Source organism: Cupressus sempervirens, chromosome 6 (genome assembly GCF_028749045.1).
Source record: "Cupressus sempervirens isolate cs-2001-9-10 chromosome 6, ASM2874904v1, whole genome shotgun sequence".
NCBI classification, from domain to species: Eukaryota; Viridiplantae; Streptophyta; class Pinopsida; order Cupressales; family Cupressaceae; genus Cupressus; species Cupressus sempervirens.
Window position 1 is genome coordinate 668,159,439 of NC_143123.1, and position 20,182 is coordinate 668,179,620.

General features: G+C 35.5%; 1 protein-coding gene across 1 annotated transcript in view; it reads left to right on the forward strand.

Annotated features, from left to right (window-relative positions):
• Positions 1-20,182, forward strand: part of LOC149553958 (DNAJ heat shock N-terminal domain-containing protein) — a 193,998-nt gene that overhangs the window by 30,186 nt on the left and 143,630 nt on the right. The window contains exon 3 of the mRNA XM_089789292.1: positions 18,869-19,227. Coding sequence (XP_089645418.1) covers positions 18,869-19,227 — 359 coding nt within the window. The remainder of the gene's footprint in view (positions 1-18,868; positions 19,228-20,182) is intronic.

Consider the following 20,182-nt stretch of genomic DNA (forward strand, 5'->3'; position numbering starts at 1 on the left):
CCCTTCATTTCTCCTGTGCACGTTCATACGGTCACTCTAGGCACTTCCTCACATCCGTAGGGAACCTATTTTGAGCACATAGTCGTTGGTTTTTTTGTGTAAAAGTTTGAAACCCATAGCTGGGAACATTACAATGAAGGATTTATTAAGTAAGACATGAAGGTATATTTCATAATCTTTACATATATGCAAATATAATGTATTAAGAAAAATGATTAATTGTTAAGATCAAGAGAGTACTTTTGGGAAGAGAGTGATCTTAATAACTTAAGATCAAGAGAGTCCCGCTAGGAAGAGAGTGATCTTAATATATGATTGTATGGCTAGAATATTCTGTTGTGGTTAACATATGCATATGTAATAAGGGCCCTAAAATAGAGAATATCTATTCTAGGAAGGATCTTAAAGGGAGGACTTCATAGAGTACGGAGAAGTAACCGAGGACCTGTGAATCCTCGAGAGGGTTATCAATCCTGATGTGAAGATGTCTTTAATGTTGGGGTTAGAATAGAGGGTAGATTAGTGAAATCTAATTTGTTATTATATAAACTTTTTAACAATGGTTTTGTAGGTATTTTTGTCACAAGCCAGTGGGGACATTACATTCACTTTCTTGATTAACTTATAAGCTCCAAAAGAGGTTCATTTCCCCAATTGTGGACATTTCAAATTCCTTTTGTGTTTCCTCAACAATTTTCTTACACATACCATCATTGCCTCCAAAGATTATAGCACCAACATAAAGAGTACAATTTGTTGATGTCAGTTTTGTACTACTACATAACATATAGGAATTGAATACTTGATACGGAATATTAAACACTCAACCCTCTCTTGAAAAGTAAATACTCATGAGGACATTAGAAAAACTCCAATGTTCCTTACACTTGTAGATAATAACTTGGTTAAATTAATGTGATTTGTTGGTTAATCACGTAGGCGGCCTTATGTTGTTCATTTAAGGATTGTCGAACTCTTGTTGTGATCGTGATGATGCTTGGCTTTGTAAAGTATATGAGCGCCAAATAATGTTGATGGTGATGATGATGGAGGGTATGTGTACCAATAACGCTCCCAACTTTATAACTTTCTTCTTGAATTAACTCCAACTACTGAACTACTTGCTGCTTTACTTCTACTTCTATGAATGGAAAGATTAGCAAATGGATAGGGATCAAATCCGATGAAAGCTCAACGACGCTACCTCCATAGATGCAATGATTCAAGGAAAAAAAGACTAGATTACCATGCAAGGCTTCCTAACAAGCTGCTAGGATGCTAGTGGCCTAGTTTATGAATCCCTATCAAACATCCACTAATATCGCCATGCAACTATCCATCTACTCTTACTCTTAACAACTTTTTTGAAATGAAATCTATTTTAACAACTTTAATGGAATTTAACTCTACTATTTGAAGTAGAAACCATGCAATGACACCAAGTGTTCTTATCACCATGCAAGTCATAACAATGATAAGAGAAGCAATTTTGGTATTATCTTAAGCAACAATTTTCTTCAACCCTTGGAAGTAGAAACCATGCAATAACACCAAGTATTCTTAATCACCATGCATGACACAACAATGATAAAGAAACAATTTTGGTATTATCTAAGCAACAATTTTCTTCAACCCTTTACAAATGAGAGCAAATGGCCTTATATAGAGGCTGAAATTACAACCAACGGTAGAGATTAAGAGGCAAAATCAATGATCCAAATCAAATCCCAGAAACCCTAATTAGGGCTGCCACCCCATCGGCCAATGAGAAGATATCACCTCATCAATGGACCAAAAAAAAAGAAAAAGTGGCAACCAATGAGAAGACACCAAAATGATAGCCAATCAGAATCAGACACCTATCTTACCCAAGAAGAAAGAAAAATTTGCCACTTGGGCTTACATCAAATTATCCTTTAATATAATTCTACCCTTTTCTTTCATCTTCTTAGCCAAGGCAATGAACTTGGGTAGCTTGTCGTTAACTTCCTTCATGGGAGGGCAAGGTGTGTGCTTCATCCTAAGCTCAGCTGAATTCATCACGTTGCTTGCCACTTGAAGTGTCCTCTCATGATCCTTCTCATATTCTTTCGCATATCTGATAAAGGCATCGAGGGAGGCAAGGGTGCCCAAATGTTTCTTTTTGATGACAACCTTCCCCAACTCATCCAATCTCGATCCAAACTTTGTCTCATTGACACTTTCCTCTTTGATATCTTCAAAATCAAGTGCAACCCCAACATCGCCCAACATGGTTGAAATGGAAGTGTCAACGCCTAGGCTATGTTGTGCAATCTCATTTTGTATCTCCTCAAGAATCCTCAATCTGATGGCCAAGGCAACATACCAAGACTCCACCGTACTCATTCCTCCTTCATCCGCCAACTTGGTTCTTTCCAAATATCTCTCCGATAGCTCAATAAATGCTTGTAGCTTAGGAATGGCTAAGTCCTTGATTGGAAGGAAATCCTTCCACTCCCCTTCAAATGTTTTGAGTTTGTCTCTAATAGTCACTAATGACCTGAATGTCAAGATAAAAGAAGGCAAAATTTTTTGCCCATTTTGAATTATATCACCAATCCAATCTTTGATTTTGTGCAGTTGAGCCGATATCTCTTCTATGTTGCTCCCACTGTCTTGCGGAAGGGCTACTTGATGCAACTATTGGATAGGCTGGCAATCTCTCCAATACTTGTTTCCGGCCTCCAACTTTACAATCCTTTTGTTTGCCTTCCTCAACCTTTCTCTAATTGAAACCATGACTTCCTGGATCTCCTCACATTCCATGTCATCCGTGATTCTTCCCAATTTGTGCTCTACTATCTCATACTCTTGGGCTACAATTTCATTCGCTGCCTTGCTAACCTTTGGTATAGCAATCTGAACTTTTCGATGACCCTCATCATCGCTCCTGATTACCTTTGCCACCGTTTTTGCAATTTGTTTCTGTTTCTCACTATCTTCCTTTTCCACTAACCCTTGCATATCTTTAACTGTTCGGACAGTCACCACCTCGCCTCTTGGCATAAACATTTGTCTTAACCATAGTGGTGTAGTGCATCTCCCCAAATTTGAATTTGGTTCGATTAGCAAAGCATCACCAATGGCCCCAGGCGCCTGACTTACTTCCTTAATATCAATTGGCCTATCCTCTTCTTTACTAGTGACTATCATATCATCTCCATGTTGGTTCTCCGAGAGAGAAGAGTATTTGTTCTCGTCATTGTAACCACTTGATTCAGAATCATAACTCACCTCTATCGAGACCCTTTGTCCACTTGTATTAACCTCTCGGCTCCTAGCCTCAATTATGGTCCCCCTTGATGATGCGCGTTTTGACTCTTTGCTGGAGGCTTCTAATGTTTTTTACTTTTCTCAACTCCAAATTTCTCTACTTACTCCTAACTGATCTTTGTTGCTGGCTATTGCCTCCACCTTTTTGTCTGACTGACTCCGCTGGACCTTCTTCCTCCGATTTCATCTTCTCATAAGTAAGGTGCAACTTCTTACTTTGTAATTGCCTTAACTTCTCATTGTACCATGACTCAGTGTGTAGATCAACTGTCCTTGTAACTGCCTCTAAGGAGGGATCTTGATGATCATCCCAATCCACTGGACCCAATTTTGTTCCATCCATTGGATCATAATCCTCTCTTAGCAGATTTTCATTAGCTTCCACATGATCGGGAATATCAAGGCCTCTCCATCTGATTGCCCTCATCATGCCCATTGACAATCTTGAGAAAGCTAGCTTTTTCACATGAAAGTCATCCTGTGCATTGGCCCAAAAATCTTCTATTGTAGTAATATGTTTGAATGCATTTTCATGAGATGCCTTGATAAGACCATTAGGATCGAATCCTTGTCTTGCTCTATACCATCCTAGACGATACCATTCTAACTCCTCCGCAACTGCAAAGGCGATAGGATTGGGGCAAGTATCATTGAGTATTCCAAATAAGAAGGTAATCCCTATCTCAACTTTGAGTTTCATCATTTTGTCATAATGCTCAAGTTGCCTAGCCAACTCCATCAAAACTATCTTGTTAGGTGGGTACCTTAGAAGTCTCTTGGGACAAATTGTACTTCCTGCTACTCTAATATATGTAAATTGCGGAAATTGGATGAACCAACTCCCATATTTCTTAGCTTTTGCTTCCGCTTCCAATGAGAGCCCTCTAGCAGGTGTCCCTTGTTATATCCTTACTGTCTTCATGGCAAAGGCGACATAAAACATCTTATAATCTTTGGTGTTGTGCAAATGAAGCTGTGGATAGCACTCATGCACGAAACATTGTCTCAGCCCATTGCCAATCACTCTTAAGGCCTTATGTCTAGGATTTTCATATAGTCTCGCAATCAGATAGAAAAGATAGGATCTCATATAGGATTGCGTTTGATTTTGCACTATCCTAAGTTGCAACTCTAAATTTTCACTTATGATTCTAGCCCAATCAAATTTTCTCTTTCCATTTTCAATTTCATCAATAAAATAGTATATTTAGTTCTCGAATTGCATACCTTGAGCCATGCCCATGATTTGACTGAGAAACACAATAATGTCGGCATACTTTGATTTGAAATTTGACTTGGTGAGCCTTGACAACCTGGTAACTCCCTGCTTGCCTTCGCATAACCAATTTTAATTTAGATGAATGAAGTAGGCTTCCTAATTATCCTGAAATAACTTGGCTGCCTGATCCATCATTACCATTGTCATGCCTTTATACTGGGGAATATTAAATACTTCTTTGACCATTTGTGTGTTGATGTTAGCCAACACTCTCTTCCCTTCATCGAAAATGATGGACTTGGTCAAAATATCAAATTGGGATGCACACTCCATTACCAATTCCGAACAAGGCAAGGTAGGAGGGAAAGCCGCCACGTGTACAATTCTGCTCTTGTAGATCTTCTTCACCATGGGGGATTGTCCTTCCTTCAATCTATCCTTCAACTATACCATGTTCACCGTGCCGATATTGGTATCACTTATTCACCTCACTTTCGAGAAGAAGGTGGTCTTAGGCATCATGTCTTCCTTTTCTTTTTTGGTATTCGTTCCCTTTGGGTTCTTGCTTGCACTAACATCCACCATCTTAAACACTTATTTTTGCCTCTTCATTCTAAATTATATGGACTACACTTATCAATCTTCAAACTTCTTTCTATCGATGGAATCTAGCTTATTTCTGCCTCTCCAAATCCTATCTCTACACTTATCGATCTCCAAACTTCAATCCTAGAGTGAGATAGCCACTTATTTCTGTCTCTTCGTTACCTTAGAATGGACTACACTTATATCTCTCAATTTCAATCCTAGGGTGGTCTAGCTTATTTCTGCCTCTCCAAGTGTTCTATCATGAAATCTACACTTATATCTCCCAACTTCAGCCTATCAATGAAAATGATGAAGTGGTGGATAAATAGTGCAAGAAGAAGATAAGGGAAATGAACTAAGAAAGAACAAGGAATAGAATCCGCCTTTAAAACCAATTTTCACCTCTAAAAATGAACAGAATTTTACCTTAAATCTGCCTTTACCAATAATCGGGCCTCTTCAAGTTCAGATCTGCTCTCAGAAAATTTAGTCTTCAAGTTCAGATCTGCTCTCAGAAAATTTAGCCCCTCTCCAAAATGTGATGCCCCAGCCAATGAATTGCCTGTAAAAATCTGCTCATGCCTCTGAATTTTGACCTCCTTGCCAAAATCGCCCAATTTGAATGAAATTGCTGCCCTAGGGCAGAAAAATCTGCTCTAAATCAGAATTTTGACTTCCCAAATTGCCCTCAAATGCAAAAAATTATACCTTAAATGTTTTTGCCTCTTCACCAAATAAAATCGCCATAACTGGAAGAAGAAAATCGCAGCCCTAGGAGGAAAAATCGGACCCCAAAATCGTTGCCAATCTCGCAAAAATAGGCTTTTCCTCACAAATTTGACCTAGGGCAGAAATCGCCCATTCAAGGAAGAAGAAATTGCTGCCAAAATGCAAAATCAGATCCTCAAAAAATCGTTGCCAAGGAGGAATTCACCCAGCCGGAGGAAAAATTCGCACAACTAAGCAAGAGGAGATGGAATGAATGAGGAAATAAGAGGGGGAAGCCCCGTCTTATATCCTCCAGTTGATCTCCAGAGTGGGCCAACTTGCCTGGAGGGAAACAAAAAATTAAATTAAACCTCCAAAGATGACTCAATTTTAAATAAAACGTGAAAATAACCAAGCCCCATAGTGAAATTGGCCCTTTTAATTGCCAATTTGATCCAGAATTGCAAAATAGAAACAAGGTAAGTCTAGGAGATGTCAACATTTTCATTTAACAACATTGGCAATTAAAATATCATTAAAATTGAATCTAGCAAGCCAAAATCAATTTTCAATTCCAAATCACCAATTTCCTTTAATATTTCTAAAATCTTCTAGGCAAAAATTTCAACCAAATTAATGTGATTTTGCAATTTAATCCAATTTCAATTTTGCAATACAATTTCAAAATTTTTGACAAAATAAATCCGTTTTTTGGCAATCGAAATTCAAAGTCTAAATTAAATTTCACCATAAAAAATTTCTTTTCACAAAAAAATTTCAAGATTTTCCAAAACGACTAGATCTAACCAATTCATTTTGAAAATGCTCAAGTTTATACAATTATTTCAAATTTTCAAAAAAACATCTGAATCCAAAAATTTGCAATTTTATCCTGCCAGGTATCTTTTTAATTGTTGAAAAAATGTTGTTGTTTGGCCTAAGGATAAAATTTCATGTTCCCGAAAATCAAGTTTCGCATCGGGTGAAAACAAATCAAATCCCTCCTGTCCCGAAGGCATCCAAGGCGTAAAATTACCAATTCAAAAACCTCAGGACAACTCCAAATTTTGCCAAGGCAACCAAAAAATTCCCAAAATCCGCGAAAATTGCCAAGGCTTGCCCGAAAAGTGGGTCCCTAAAATTTTTTGGGGCGATGGTGTGAAAACCTCTCAACACAACTAAGATATCATTTGATTTAATTGTAAAATAGAGTTTACTATCAACAATACCTTTTTGAAATCCATGCCTCAACAAAAACCTTTCAAGCCTCACATACCTTGCGATGGGAGCTTGCTTCAACCCATACAGTTTTTAAATTTGCAAATAGTGTTTGGATCTTTAGAAACTTGAAGACCTCCGGTTGTTCTATGCACACTTCTATTCGTTCTTTATTCAGTAATGCAGATTTCACATGCATCTAATATACTTTGTGTTGGATTTTGAGCTCAGAAAATAAAGGTAAACAACAATTAGGGAGAGCAAAATAGATGCAAGAAAAGCTCAAAATTATCCTGGGAAAACTGTTAAAGATGAAGGGAAAAATCCAGCCACACAACAAATAATGTTACTTTATTGATAATAAAATGTCCCAGTGTGCAATGTCTTTCACTTGATGCGATATATAACATATAGAGAGACTCTTCACATTGCAACCGAAGGTCTCTTTAATTTCCCAAAACATGACTTTATTTTAGATACAACTCTTCGTATTTCAATGCCTTTAATGTGTTGTATGACATGTCTTTATATTTAATATTATAATTTATTTTAAATGTCCTTTTCAGGTGAAGGTGACCATAATGATAATAACGCCCATATTTTTAGAGATAAAGATCTCTATCGCAGCTACAATCTTCAACACTGCCTCTTAGTGAGAGAGAGATCTTTAGCTAATTAGTCACACAAGGCTGCAACAAAAAATTTCAACGATAAATTCTAATCACATAGATTCTAAACACAATTCATGGAATCACTCAACATTAAAAAAGACAAGAATCACAACCAACTTACCATAGATTCTCTCAACATGGTGTTGTCATGGAATCTCTCAACATGACACTAAGAGAACAATTTACTCATTGTTAATAATCATGGTATTACTCAACATGATAGATTAAAATATTCATTCATAATTAATAATCATGGAATCATTCAACATGAAAAGCTTGCAAAAATGACATTTAACTTTCATTAGAGATTCACTCAGTGTGATGCTGTCATGGAATTTCTCAACATGACGAAACTGCAAAAAATATCACAATCAACTTTCATCATAGACTCACTTAATGTGATGTTATCGTGAAATCTCTCAACATGACAGTCTTGCAAGAATCACAACCACAAACTCTCTCAATGTGACAATGTCATGAAATCTCTCAACATAACAAGTTAGTAAGGTTTACAACCAACATTATATCACAGACTCTCCCAATGTGATACAGTTATGGACTCTATCAACATGACTTCCAACTCCTATCATGGAATCTCTCAATGCGATGACGTCATGGACTCTCTCTACATGATGTTCACTATGAATCTCTCATAAGTCAAAGAGTTATCGAGTTAACTTTACAACTTTAATAATATCCCATAAATAAAACTCAATCAACAAGAAAGAAAATCACAGAGGAAACTCTTTTCCAACAAGAGTTTCAAATTTTACAATAACATGTATAAAATTGGCAAGGATTCCATAAATACTCCCTTTTAATCAAGAATTATTTTGATCACAACAATAAGAAAGAGGATGCGACCTCCCTCTGAGGTTGAGAATCTCCCTCTTAATATGTAACAACAAAGCAACATTTCCATCTTATTAGTTCTTGTTGCATCTTGCAAACAAGATAGAAATCAATAATCATGCACAAATTCATGATCAATACTCAAAAATAAAATTTAGATCTCTTAAAAATATCCCACCCAAAAATTGAAATTCCATTCAATTTGAAGGTTTCCAATATATCCTTCTCTCATCAAGTCCAAGAGCTTATTTATGGACCATGCAACTGAAAACAAGCACACAGGTGTCACTTTGCAGCTAGATGCCAATCACAAATTTTCATAGATTTACAATATCAAATGATTTAAATACCAATATAAAGCATATGAAGAAATTAGAAGAATGAATGGCTCTAAGATTATCAAAACATAAATTAAGAATCAATTTTTAAAGAAGTGAAAACTAATCTCGTGATTTTCTTTTTAGATTTGATTTCCATATCTTTCTTTGGTTGCACCATAATCATGCAACCAACACACTTAATTTGTCCATCTCTCTACTTGGAGTAGGGAATCACTAGCCGATCTGCAGCTTTTGACGAGGGCAATCTTCAAGGCCGTGAAACCAACATATGACTAAATGTGAAGGTTTCTTATGGTTGATAAATTACAACATAAAATATAAGGAAATAAAATGCTTTGTTGCTATAATAGTAATCATGGTGACATAATAACAATAATTTGACGCCTTAGGATCCACCAGAAAGCTGTAGGTTCACTCATAACTTTTGAGGCTATTCTTGGAAAAATGTTACTCGATTTTCTTAGCAACTAATGCCAAAGTAGAGAATGGGGCACACCATATGCTTGATGTAAAGTCTGAGGAGGTGTTGCAACTAACAGAGACCTAGTGCGATCATGATATTATCCATTGTAACAACTTGTTTTCCCGGGTCTTAATTAACAACTAACATATTCAAAGAAATATAGTTATTACTTCATTTACATAGGAAGACAATTATATCAGTTTCGTTCATATGAACAAGATAAACAGTTAAACAAAATTTCTTAAATTAAGGATTGAAAAACACCATCAATGAATTTACTATGGAAATTAAAATCCACATACCTTGGAATTTGAACCAAGAAATCATTGTAGGATGCTTCTACAACCACCCAGGTAGTCCACAAATACCAGTATAACAATATCGAATAACAACTACCATCCAATACCACTATATCAGAATCAAATGACGATTACCATTAAATATCACTATGTCAGTTAGGGCATCACATACCACTGTATCAATTAGGGCATCAATCACTATTGAATCATTTAGGGCTTCAGATACCACTGTATCACTTAGGGCTTCAATTACCATTGGATCATTTAGGGCATCGGATACCACTGTATCAATTAGGGCTTTAGATACCACTGAATCATTTAGGGCTCCAAATACTATTGAATCAATTAGGGCTTTAGATACCACTATATCATTTAGGGCTCCAGATACCATTGTACCATTTCTTTCCTTCCGATTGCTTTATTGAGGCAATAACATAAGATTAGAAGATTTGCTCATATTTATTATTCATATAAATGAAAGACTGATATAACAATCCATCAGATAATCTTATCTCTCGCAACTAAATGTAAAATAATTGTAACGATGATATAACTCAAATAATCTTACCTTAGTCTTGCATATACATCATAAAAGTGATAATGTTTGTTTCCAACAAACAATTGAATGTGTAACTTATCTTTGTTTGTTGTACGTTCAACAACTTGGGGAGAGGTGAATCATTGTCAGGGGCTAAACCACCCTACCTTGGACCAAACTTATCCTCACACAATCTCTAACGAGAAAAGCCCTCCCTACCCGAAATAGACATGGAACATCTTGTCATCCATTGAGCATCTTGATATCTAAACACACCACTCGACTTGATAGCAAGAGAATACAATAAACATGGTCATGCATGAGCTATCAAATGATTCCTTCTAAAAATAATAAACATTGTTATATCACATCTGATTCTGTTTTCTTGTTATTGTAGATCTCTCTCTCACCTCTTCATCATAGCCGGGTGAATCCCAGGTGTTTGATTTCTCAGAACAACCGGTTCTTTCTGTTGATTCTCAACTATTTCATAATTAACATTTATTCCAGTTTATCACAATTTGTGATTGAGAGGTTATATTCTTTAAAGATATCAGAATTGATTGTTTAATTTTAATTTATCACCTGCCATGAACAAGGCTAAATTAAAGAAGTTCAATCTGTAAATTCAAACAAGATATCAAACAAGATATCATCATGATAAATATTGAAACTTGCTGCAATCTGTTCTATGCATAGATTCGCTACTTAGTATGCTTATCACAACTGTGACTAGAAGATTATGTTCTTGAGACTATTTGGAAAATATTATTGGATAGTATATTTCATTCCAGACTTTAATGCATTTGGAAAAATGCTTCCATAAGGGTTCTATCTAATTTATTATGAAAGTTAAAAGAAGAGGACTGTTAACAAAGGGCATGGAGTATGCAGCAAACTCATATTGTAGCTTTGAAATAAATTTGGAAAAGAGAGAATCTTGTGAGCCTAACTGGTTATTATAAAATGATATTGAAATAGCATGACTTGATGAGTAATTGATATTGTTCTGATGAATCCAAACTCAGATTTGTCCTCTCCAATTATGTTGAGACGTTACTTGCAGAGTATAATCTAGTTGTAGTTACAACAGACGTATCCAATGCAAATGGCTTATTCCTCGATGGCTGATATAAATGGCAAAGCTGCCACTTGCAATGGATGCTTAAATCTGGTAAATAGAGGGGACTCTCGGCTCACAGAATGGTGTGTAACTGGGTGCTAAAGGTGGTAGGGATAGTAAGAATCCGATTCCTTTCTCGGTTCACATAAAAGGAACAAGCCGTGACTTCTTGGCTCCCATCAGTTAAAAGAAAGATTACATGCCATTTGAATTTCCAAGTAATAAATCGATTTATCATGCCAAGTGTTAATCGGTTAAAAGCAAAGAATATAAAAATGGAAAGATTAGAGTTGGAAGATTATAATTCGAATATTATTATAATTCGAATGTTATTATATCTTGAATATTATTATTATAATATATACCTGCATACGTTCATGTAAGTATATCAATAGGGTGACATCATTATATTAAGTTATTATAATATAATATAATGGTGCCATTTCATTTTAATATTTATATGCACGTATATAAATATTTATTATAATAATGTGATGAAAGATCAATTAAAATCCTTTGAGGTACGTTTTATATTTTAATTAGATTATTTTATGTTTTCCTAGATTATTTTTTTAAGAGCTCATCCGGGTCCCACAAATGTATCCTGTGTTCAAGTCGCTAGGTCTTCAACACATTTGCCTAGTGATGGTGATGCTCCTGTGCCTAATGCTTTTCTGACAATGCTTCCACCCCTTCGACGTGCTTCCTACAAGGAAATTCTCTGCAGTTAAATCATATTATCATAACAAGTTATAAATAATCATAACGGCTAACCGCCTATTCAATTTCATGAATTCGTGATAAATAATTATAACGACTAACCATCTTACCATTTCGTAGGATTATAACAAATTTAACTATCAACTGACTTCATGTGAACCTCAACGGCTATATTTTAAACTAGGTCAAAAATTGGGATGTAACATCCACTGTTAATTTTTGAACAAAAAAAACTAAACAACGATCTCAACAAGCAGTGCGTACGCTAAGTCTATCGGTGCATATAATCCTTCTTGAAAAATAAACGCTCGCTCTTTGCTGGTCATCCGTTATTCTTCGTAAGCACACATTAATTTGGTCACTCGAAAGCAGGTCGATAAAGCAACACAAGAAGCCTTCTGATTACGTTATTACTTTCCTTCTCTTCTAATAGGGCTGCCGAAGATATCTTCTCCTCCCTTTTTGTTACTTCCAATGAAATCTTTTTACCTATATTTCAACCAAAATCACTATTACTTAGATCGAGCGCTTGATGCCTCTTCAATATTCCATGCTCACATGGAACAAACATGCCATTAAGCAGAGTCACTCGACTGTCACGGAGAAAGAAAACAGAGAAATGAAAGATGACTTGTCAAGCTGTTGTATAGGCAGTAAAGATGTGTTTGATAGCAGTAAGGCACAAAGCATCGTAACCATCCTCTTCGTAAATATCTCCGACCTGGTAGAACTTAAGTTGATAGACATTGTCAGAATCCAAAGATGATTTGGTCGCTTTAATACTACTACTTTTTTTTATGCATCTCCTATATGCTTCCATTGACACATAAACTAGAATGGCCATTAATCCTTGCAAGAATCCAACAATAGGCCTAGCATTACTTGTGGCCCATGATTTGCAGAATCATGAAAAATAACTTAGCACTATAGATTGACACCTATAGCTAAGACCATGCCTCATCCGCAGTGGCTATGTCGGCGACTGTCCATTGGTGTCCATGGGAATCTCTTTCCTCATGAGGAAAGCAGAGAAAAAATTTAGGGTCTGATGGTCGTTATATTTGAGTCTTGGAGATGAATACTGAATTCAACACTACACATTGCCATTGCATTGATCGTAGTTGCCTGCAGACCTCATTCTCAATGTGCGCTCAAAGGTGAGCGAGAAGGGTTCTAGCTTGTGTATAAAGAATTCATGTCATATTTTCCCTGAAGAGTCAATTACACCACTATGAGACTATGAGAGATTTTCATGGAAGTTAAGAGGACAACCATTACTATGCCCAAATGACATCCTCTCTGAACCAACAATTTCATCTCATGAATCAACAACACCTCCAAAGCATAAACTGATGACATAAATTGACAATAGACCATGATGCCACGGTAAAAGGGCGTTTTAAGTAACAGACGCTACGAGGAAGAAAGACCGAAACCAACATAAACTTGGACTCGTAGAATGATCAAAATGGGATCATTAAATAAGACCATACAGATGACTCCCAAAACACTTGAAGAAAGGGCACAAAAGATAGCCCAAAGATTTCTCAATGCCATATCATCGTACTAGAAGGTAGGCATACTAATAGTAGCAATTGAAACTTGAACTTAGACCACTAGATTTGGCTTATTCCCTATCTCAAAGAATACTCAAGAAAACTTCTATAAATGCTGTTGTCTAGCTTGGCTCTAATACCATGTTGGATTTTGAGCCCAAAAAATAAAGATAAACAAAAATAAGGGAGAGCAAAATAGATGCAACTCAGAAATTAGAATTATTTTGGGAAAACCCTTCAAAATGAAGGGAAAAACCCAACCACACAACCAAAAATGTCACTTTATTGATAATAAAATGTTCTAGTGTACAATGCCTTTCGTTTGATTGGATATATGTAACACATAGAGAGACTCTTCACATTATAATTGAAGGTGTCTTCGATTTTCCAATACATGACTCTCTATTTTCAAATGCAATTCTTCATATTTCCATGCCTCAATGCATGTTGTATGACACATGTCTTTATATTTAATATTACATTTTATTATAAATGTTTTTTTCAGCTAAAGGTGTACATAACGATAATAACTCCCATATTTTTAGAGATAGAGATCTCTATTGCAGCTACAATCTTCAACACTTTGAAGTCTTTATGTGCAACAAAAGCTATTAACATTATGGCAGCTTCCATTCTTGCCACAGGACCATAGATCTCCTCAAAATCAATTCCTTTCACTTGTGTGTATCCCCCGCATACTACTTCTGCTTTGTTCCTCACGATGTTACCTTCTTCATGCAGTTTGTTTCGGAACACCCATCTTGTTCCAAATACATTTTTGTTTGCTAGTCTTGGAACCAATTCTTAAGTCATGTTCTTCTCAATCTAATCCAACTCTTCTTTTATAGCCTTCATCCAATTTTGATCATTGTATGCCTCTTTTACAATCTTTGGTTCAACTTCTGAAATTAAGAACAAGTTACCTATTCTTCTGCAACTCTTTTTTTTGTCAACACTTCTTTGTTCTGGTCTCCATTTATCTGATTTCTTGAATGATTCCTCTGTACATATGTGGGAGTTTTTAGAGTGGTTGCTGGAGCAACCTCTTCATCACTTTGTTCTTCATTCTCTACAACCTTCTCTTAGTTCCTTTTTTCAGTAGATTCATCTGATTCATTTCCAACTTCTATTTCTATTGTTTTTGGAATGTCCTAACCAACTTTCACATTTGTGCTGTCAACTATTCTTCTCAGCCTTTTGTTATAGCATTTGCGAGCTTTACTCTTTGTAGAGTACCCAGAAAATATGCCTTCATCTACTTTGGTGTCAAATTTTCCTAGATTCTCATCTTTCTAATGTAACATTTGCATCCAAATACTCTAAAGCCTTTTATAGGAGTTACATACCATATCTTATATGATGTTTTTCCGAGATTCTCTTTGTTTTGTACTCAATTCCAGGTGTATACTGCTGCCTATATTGCCTCCTAGTAGATTTACTTCCTTGATCATGACTTTTGGATGAATATTGACAATGTAAAAACCATTCTGGCATATGTAGGAGATAGCACCTTCTTATACCTAATTGACATGGCCAAGCAAGGACTTGTTATAGGCTCACCCATCTTCAACATTGTCTTACATTCTTAGATAACTTTTATCTCTTAGCAGTTTGTTTGGTTGGGAGCAGTTGAAAGAAGTTAAAGTCAAGTTGATATCCACTGAGTGAATAGTGTAAGTTCCTTTGTGATGATCAACGTATCACATTATAAAATTGAGTGAAAGTCCACAATAAGAAGGAACCTTGAGGTTGTCTCATTTAATCACACAATACAGATATATTGTTTAGCATATGATCATCCTTATTCAAGAGATGGGAGATTTGGTGTTTCATTTTGAAATACTAAGTATTCGATTCTGTATGTTGTAGTGGAATGAAACTTGCATCAACAGGTCCTCACAATCATCCTCATTTTTCTCACGTTGTTTTTTCAAATGTTGCCCCATGTTGTTCCTCAACGATAATTTCTGTTGCAGCATCTTGTTGATCCTCAGTCTGCAGGAATATGTGATTGTGTCTTTTATCTTCACCTTGGATTTTCTGCATGTTAGTAGGTTGTAGTTGAGCAACTTATTATATATGCAAACTTTTGTATTAGTAAGACCAGACATATGATGGCTATCTGTCCTACCTATCATAGACTAGATGCTACAGATTTCTCTAACACTGGAAAAGGACTTTATGCCAAAACATGTACTCATAAGTGCACATTGACATATGTACAAGAAGTGAACATTGCTTCTTGATCCAGTCAGATTGAATGGCCTGAAATTGTGCAAGACTTAAATGTGTTTTCAAGTCTGCTTGTATCTTGTATGGCCCTAATTCTGTTCATTTTCTTTGTTGAGTACTTGACCATAATGGAAAACATTTTCCTCCAATTTTACATGCAACAGAAAATGAGCAATCATTCATCTGATTCAGTTTTTTATGAGTATAAAGGAAAGAAATAATGGCTATCTGTTCTACGGTTACCTATCATAGACTAGATGCTTAATATTTCTTTAACATTGGAAAAGATTATCGTGCCAAATGTGTACTCCTAAGTGCATGTATACATATCTACACTGTATATGAGCAATGTTAGTATGCTAATAGAAACCAAATTTAAATAAAGCTTCTACAAACTAAACAAAATTCATAAACTTCAAGATAGACTAAGATGAACTCTCAATTGAGAATATGAGCCATTAATGGACTCTCTCAATGAGAAGCTCTCTTGTTGAGTGGCTTTGTCTAAATAGATAGGATGTATGCTCAAACTTATGCTTCAAAAAGGGCTTCAAATGGAGTTGGAATTTGGGTGTGAGTGTATGGTTTTGATGTAAAATGGCTTCTTAAAATGGCATTATGACTTTACTTCATGGATTGTGTTGTTTTTCAAAGGGGAAGGATCCAATTTATAGGCAAGAGGCTTGAGGGATTGAGGGCTAAGATGCAAGGATGGGAAAAAGCTCATGGAGGGCTCAGATTGCATGAGAGGAGAGCACATGGATTGTGCTTCCTTACAGCCAATCAGGGAGTGACACATGTCACAAGGTGAGAGGATGGAGGAAAGGGGAAGGATGAGTCAACAAAGGAGGCTGAAGGGATAAAATCTTCATAAAGACCCTCATAATGGCTTGTAAGAGCAATAAAAGGGCTTGGAAAAGTCATTTATGGCCTAGTGGGCTTCATAAAGTTTTATGGTTGGGATATTTTGAAGGAGATGAGAGGAATTTCGACTTGGGCTTGATTAGGAATGTTTTAAGCTTGCTTAGGATTGTGCAAATGATTAGAGGATGGATTAGGATGGTTTAGGATTAGCTTAGGGATAGGCAAGTGGATGGCATTTAATGAGGGTGGGTGAAGGAGGAGATATTTGTTAACTTTGGCTTGGGTTAGTAAGTCTTAACCCATTTTTAAGGAATGTGACAAGGTTAGGAGGGGATTAGGATTAGGTTTAAAGACATCTTCTAGAAGAGTCTAGACTTTGGATGAGGATAAAGACTTTCTAGAATAGTCTAGAACTTCCTAGGATGAGGATGAAGACTTTCTAGAAGAGTCTAGAACTTCTTAGGATGAGGATAAATTAGATTTTTAGGAAATAAATAAAGTTTTATTTATTTCAAGGGTTTGGGTTGAGAAGATATTTATTAAAACTTTTTTAATAAACATGAGGATTAATATTTAATCTTAATTAAATATTTTGACTTGGGATTAAGGGTAGGAAATGATGGGATTAGCCTTTAATCAAAATTAAAGAAGGATTAAAAGATTTTAGAAGAGGTTAGTGGTCTTAAGGAAATTGGCCAAGTTTTGAGCAAAAAAAATTTATTTATTTATTTTGGGTTTTTTGGTCAATTTATTAATTAAATAATTAATAAATAAGGAAATGTTGGGAGGGATTCCTTAATTGAATATTTTTAATTAAGATAAAGGGATTTAATGGCATAAAAATAAATAAATAAATTAAATAAATAATTAATTAATAAATGATGATGTCATTAGAAATTTTTCAGAAAATAAAAATACTTTATTTTCTAAAGGTTTTTAGGTGTCTACATACACAACTTTGCTTCTGGAGTCAGATTGAAAGGTTTGAAATTGTGCAACACTTAATTGTGTTTTCAAGGCTGCTTGTAATCTCATATGGCACAATTGTAATTCAGTTTCTTTGTTGAGTGCTTGACAATTATGACAAACAGTTTACTCCAATTCTACACGCAACAGAAAATGTGCAATTCTATATATTTTAATAACTGATTAATATTTTTTCGAGTGTAAAGGAAAAAACTGATGGCTATCTGTTCTACCTGTCATAGAATACATGCTTTGGATTTCTTGAACACTAGAAAAGGACATCATGCCAAACATGTACTCGTAAGTGCATGTTGACATATGCTCTAGAAATGAACATTGTTTCGTGATCAAGTCAGATTGAGTGGCTTGAAATTGTGCAATACTTGATTTTTTTTGCAAGGTTGCTTGTAATCTCAAATGGTCCTAATTTCGATTCAGTTTCTTTGTTGCACGCTCTACCATCATGACAAAAAGTGTCTGCCAATTTTAAAATGAGCCTGTGTCAAGTTCCATAAACTCTTGAAAAGATGCAAGATCTAAATGTCTTGGAAAGACTGGTTATGATCTCGTATGGCTCTAAAATTGGCTGAATTTTTTTTATGCCCACTCCAGAAAGGAAACAACCATACTTTTCTTTGTAGGAGAGTTAGTTGAGTGTTCATTAGTATATAATATTGGAAATAGAAGGTCAACAAATTTGTTTTCTGTGGTCCAGTGGGTAATGCCATGTTCTACTGTTTCATCCTAACAATGTGCAATTGCATTATGGCTGAAAATGCACATTGTAGTTGTCTATTCTTGTTCATTTTCATGTGACTGGATCGTTCCTTTATGCTGGTTCTTTACATTGTCAAAAGAAAGATCGGGTTTCGAACATTTTGATTGTCAAGGGATATTTCTTGGTTAGAAAGTTGGCTTTGGCCTTGAATGTTACTAAGATCATTTTTGGTAAATAAAAAATTTTGAGTAATGGAAAGTAAGAAATATAGAAATGTTAGCTAGCCTTGTAGATTTCCAAATTCACCTTGTTTCATATGAAGTTACACCAGCCAATGTTTTTGTGCTATGTACTATTCACAAGGTGCATATAATGTTCATGTATTCTAGCATTATCTTTTATGTCCAATTTATGGCAAATATTACCAATTGTGGATATCAAATGTATAAAGCAGCTTTTTCCATCTGCTGGAAAGCTGAGAGTTTTGGATATTTGCAGCTCTTAAAAATGCTGGATGACGGACAAGCAGTAGACGTCCAAGGTATCTCTAGCAAATCTTTGCTAAGATTTCTGAAGAAACTTTTTCAATCCCTGAATCTTAAGAAGACTGGGAAAGGGATTTATGTACTGCCTAAAGGTGCTTCTCCTTGTTTGGAAGCTGTGGGTTCCATGATTGAGTGTGATTCTCGCATTGCACCAGAAATTAAATGCAAGCTTCAGGAAGATTGTCTGCAGGATAAGGAAAATAAAAATTGTGACCTTCAAGTGGGTGAAGACAAAGATACTGATGGAAATGAGGCCAGCCATGTTGAAGTACCTGGACCAAAAGTTGATTCCCCCTTGTCGAACAAACGCAGGTGCAGTTTCTAGGCACAATATTTTGTATTTAGCAACATCTTTCTTGTCTCTTTTTTTGGTGAGATCTTTTCCATGTTCTGCAATTGCAACAGCGGATAGAAACCATTTTTCTATAGCTACATTTTTGGTTACGATTATTTTAGTATTGTTCACGTTGCATAAGATTAGATTATTCTGGAGTATGATAGTCTGGTTACTGTAAAAAACCAGATTTTTTGTACAGATTTTCTCTTTGATCCTCTGAATTTGTCCAAGTCGGTAGTGTTCTAATACTGCACATGTGTATCATATATGTTAGTCACATAATACTATATTTGTTCAAGTGGTACAGAGTTTACCGTTTTAAAAATTTGCTTAATTAACAAACCTTAAATTGAAGTACACAATATAAGAAATACAAATACTTTTGTCTTCTTTTTATTTGTACATGATATAGATATACCATAGTTCCCAAACTCGGACTTGGCTCAGACTCAGCTCGTGACTTGGTTATGACTTGGCAAAATGAGAAAATCCTTGAATTTTGGAGATTTTTGTTGGTGTTTTTTTAGACTACCAGGCAGAACAAGGTCTGATATCAGGATTCAGAGGTTTTATCTCAGTCTAAGGGCTAGCTACTTTCTATGTTTAACTAAGAAAACTTCAGATCTGGTTCCAACTTCAACAGAATCACCAAGATTCTCTACTCTTCAAGCTCTACAAAGCTTAGGCGGGTGCAACTTAGGGATAGAATGGTTATATGATTGATTATTTGACAATTTTCTCACAATTCATTCAACTTATACTTCTCTTTTCTAGATCTATCCCGTTAAAGCAGATAATGGTCATATATCTTCTATACTTTATAAGCTAACAATGACATTCAGGGGATTACTGCAAATAAGTTTTGACCAGCTGTTTAACTATTCATATAGTAAAGTAAAATTAATTTGATTTTATATTTATGCCTAATGC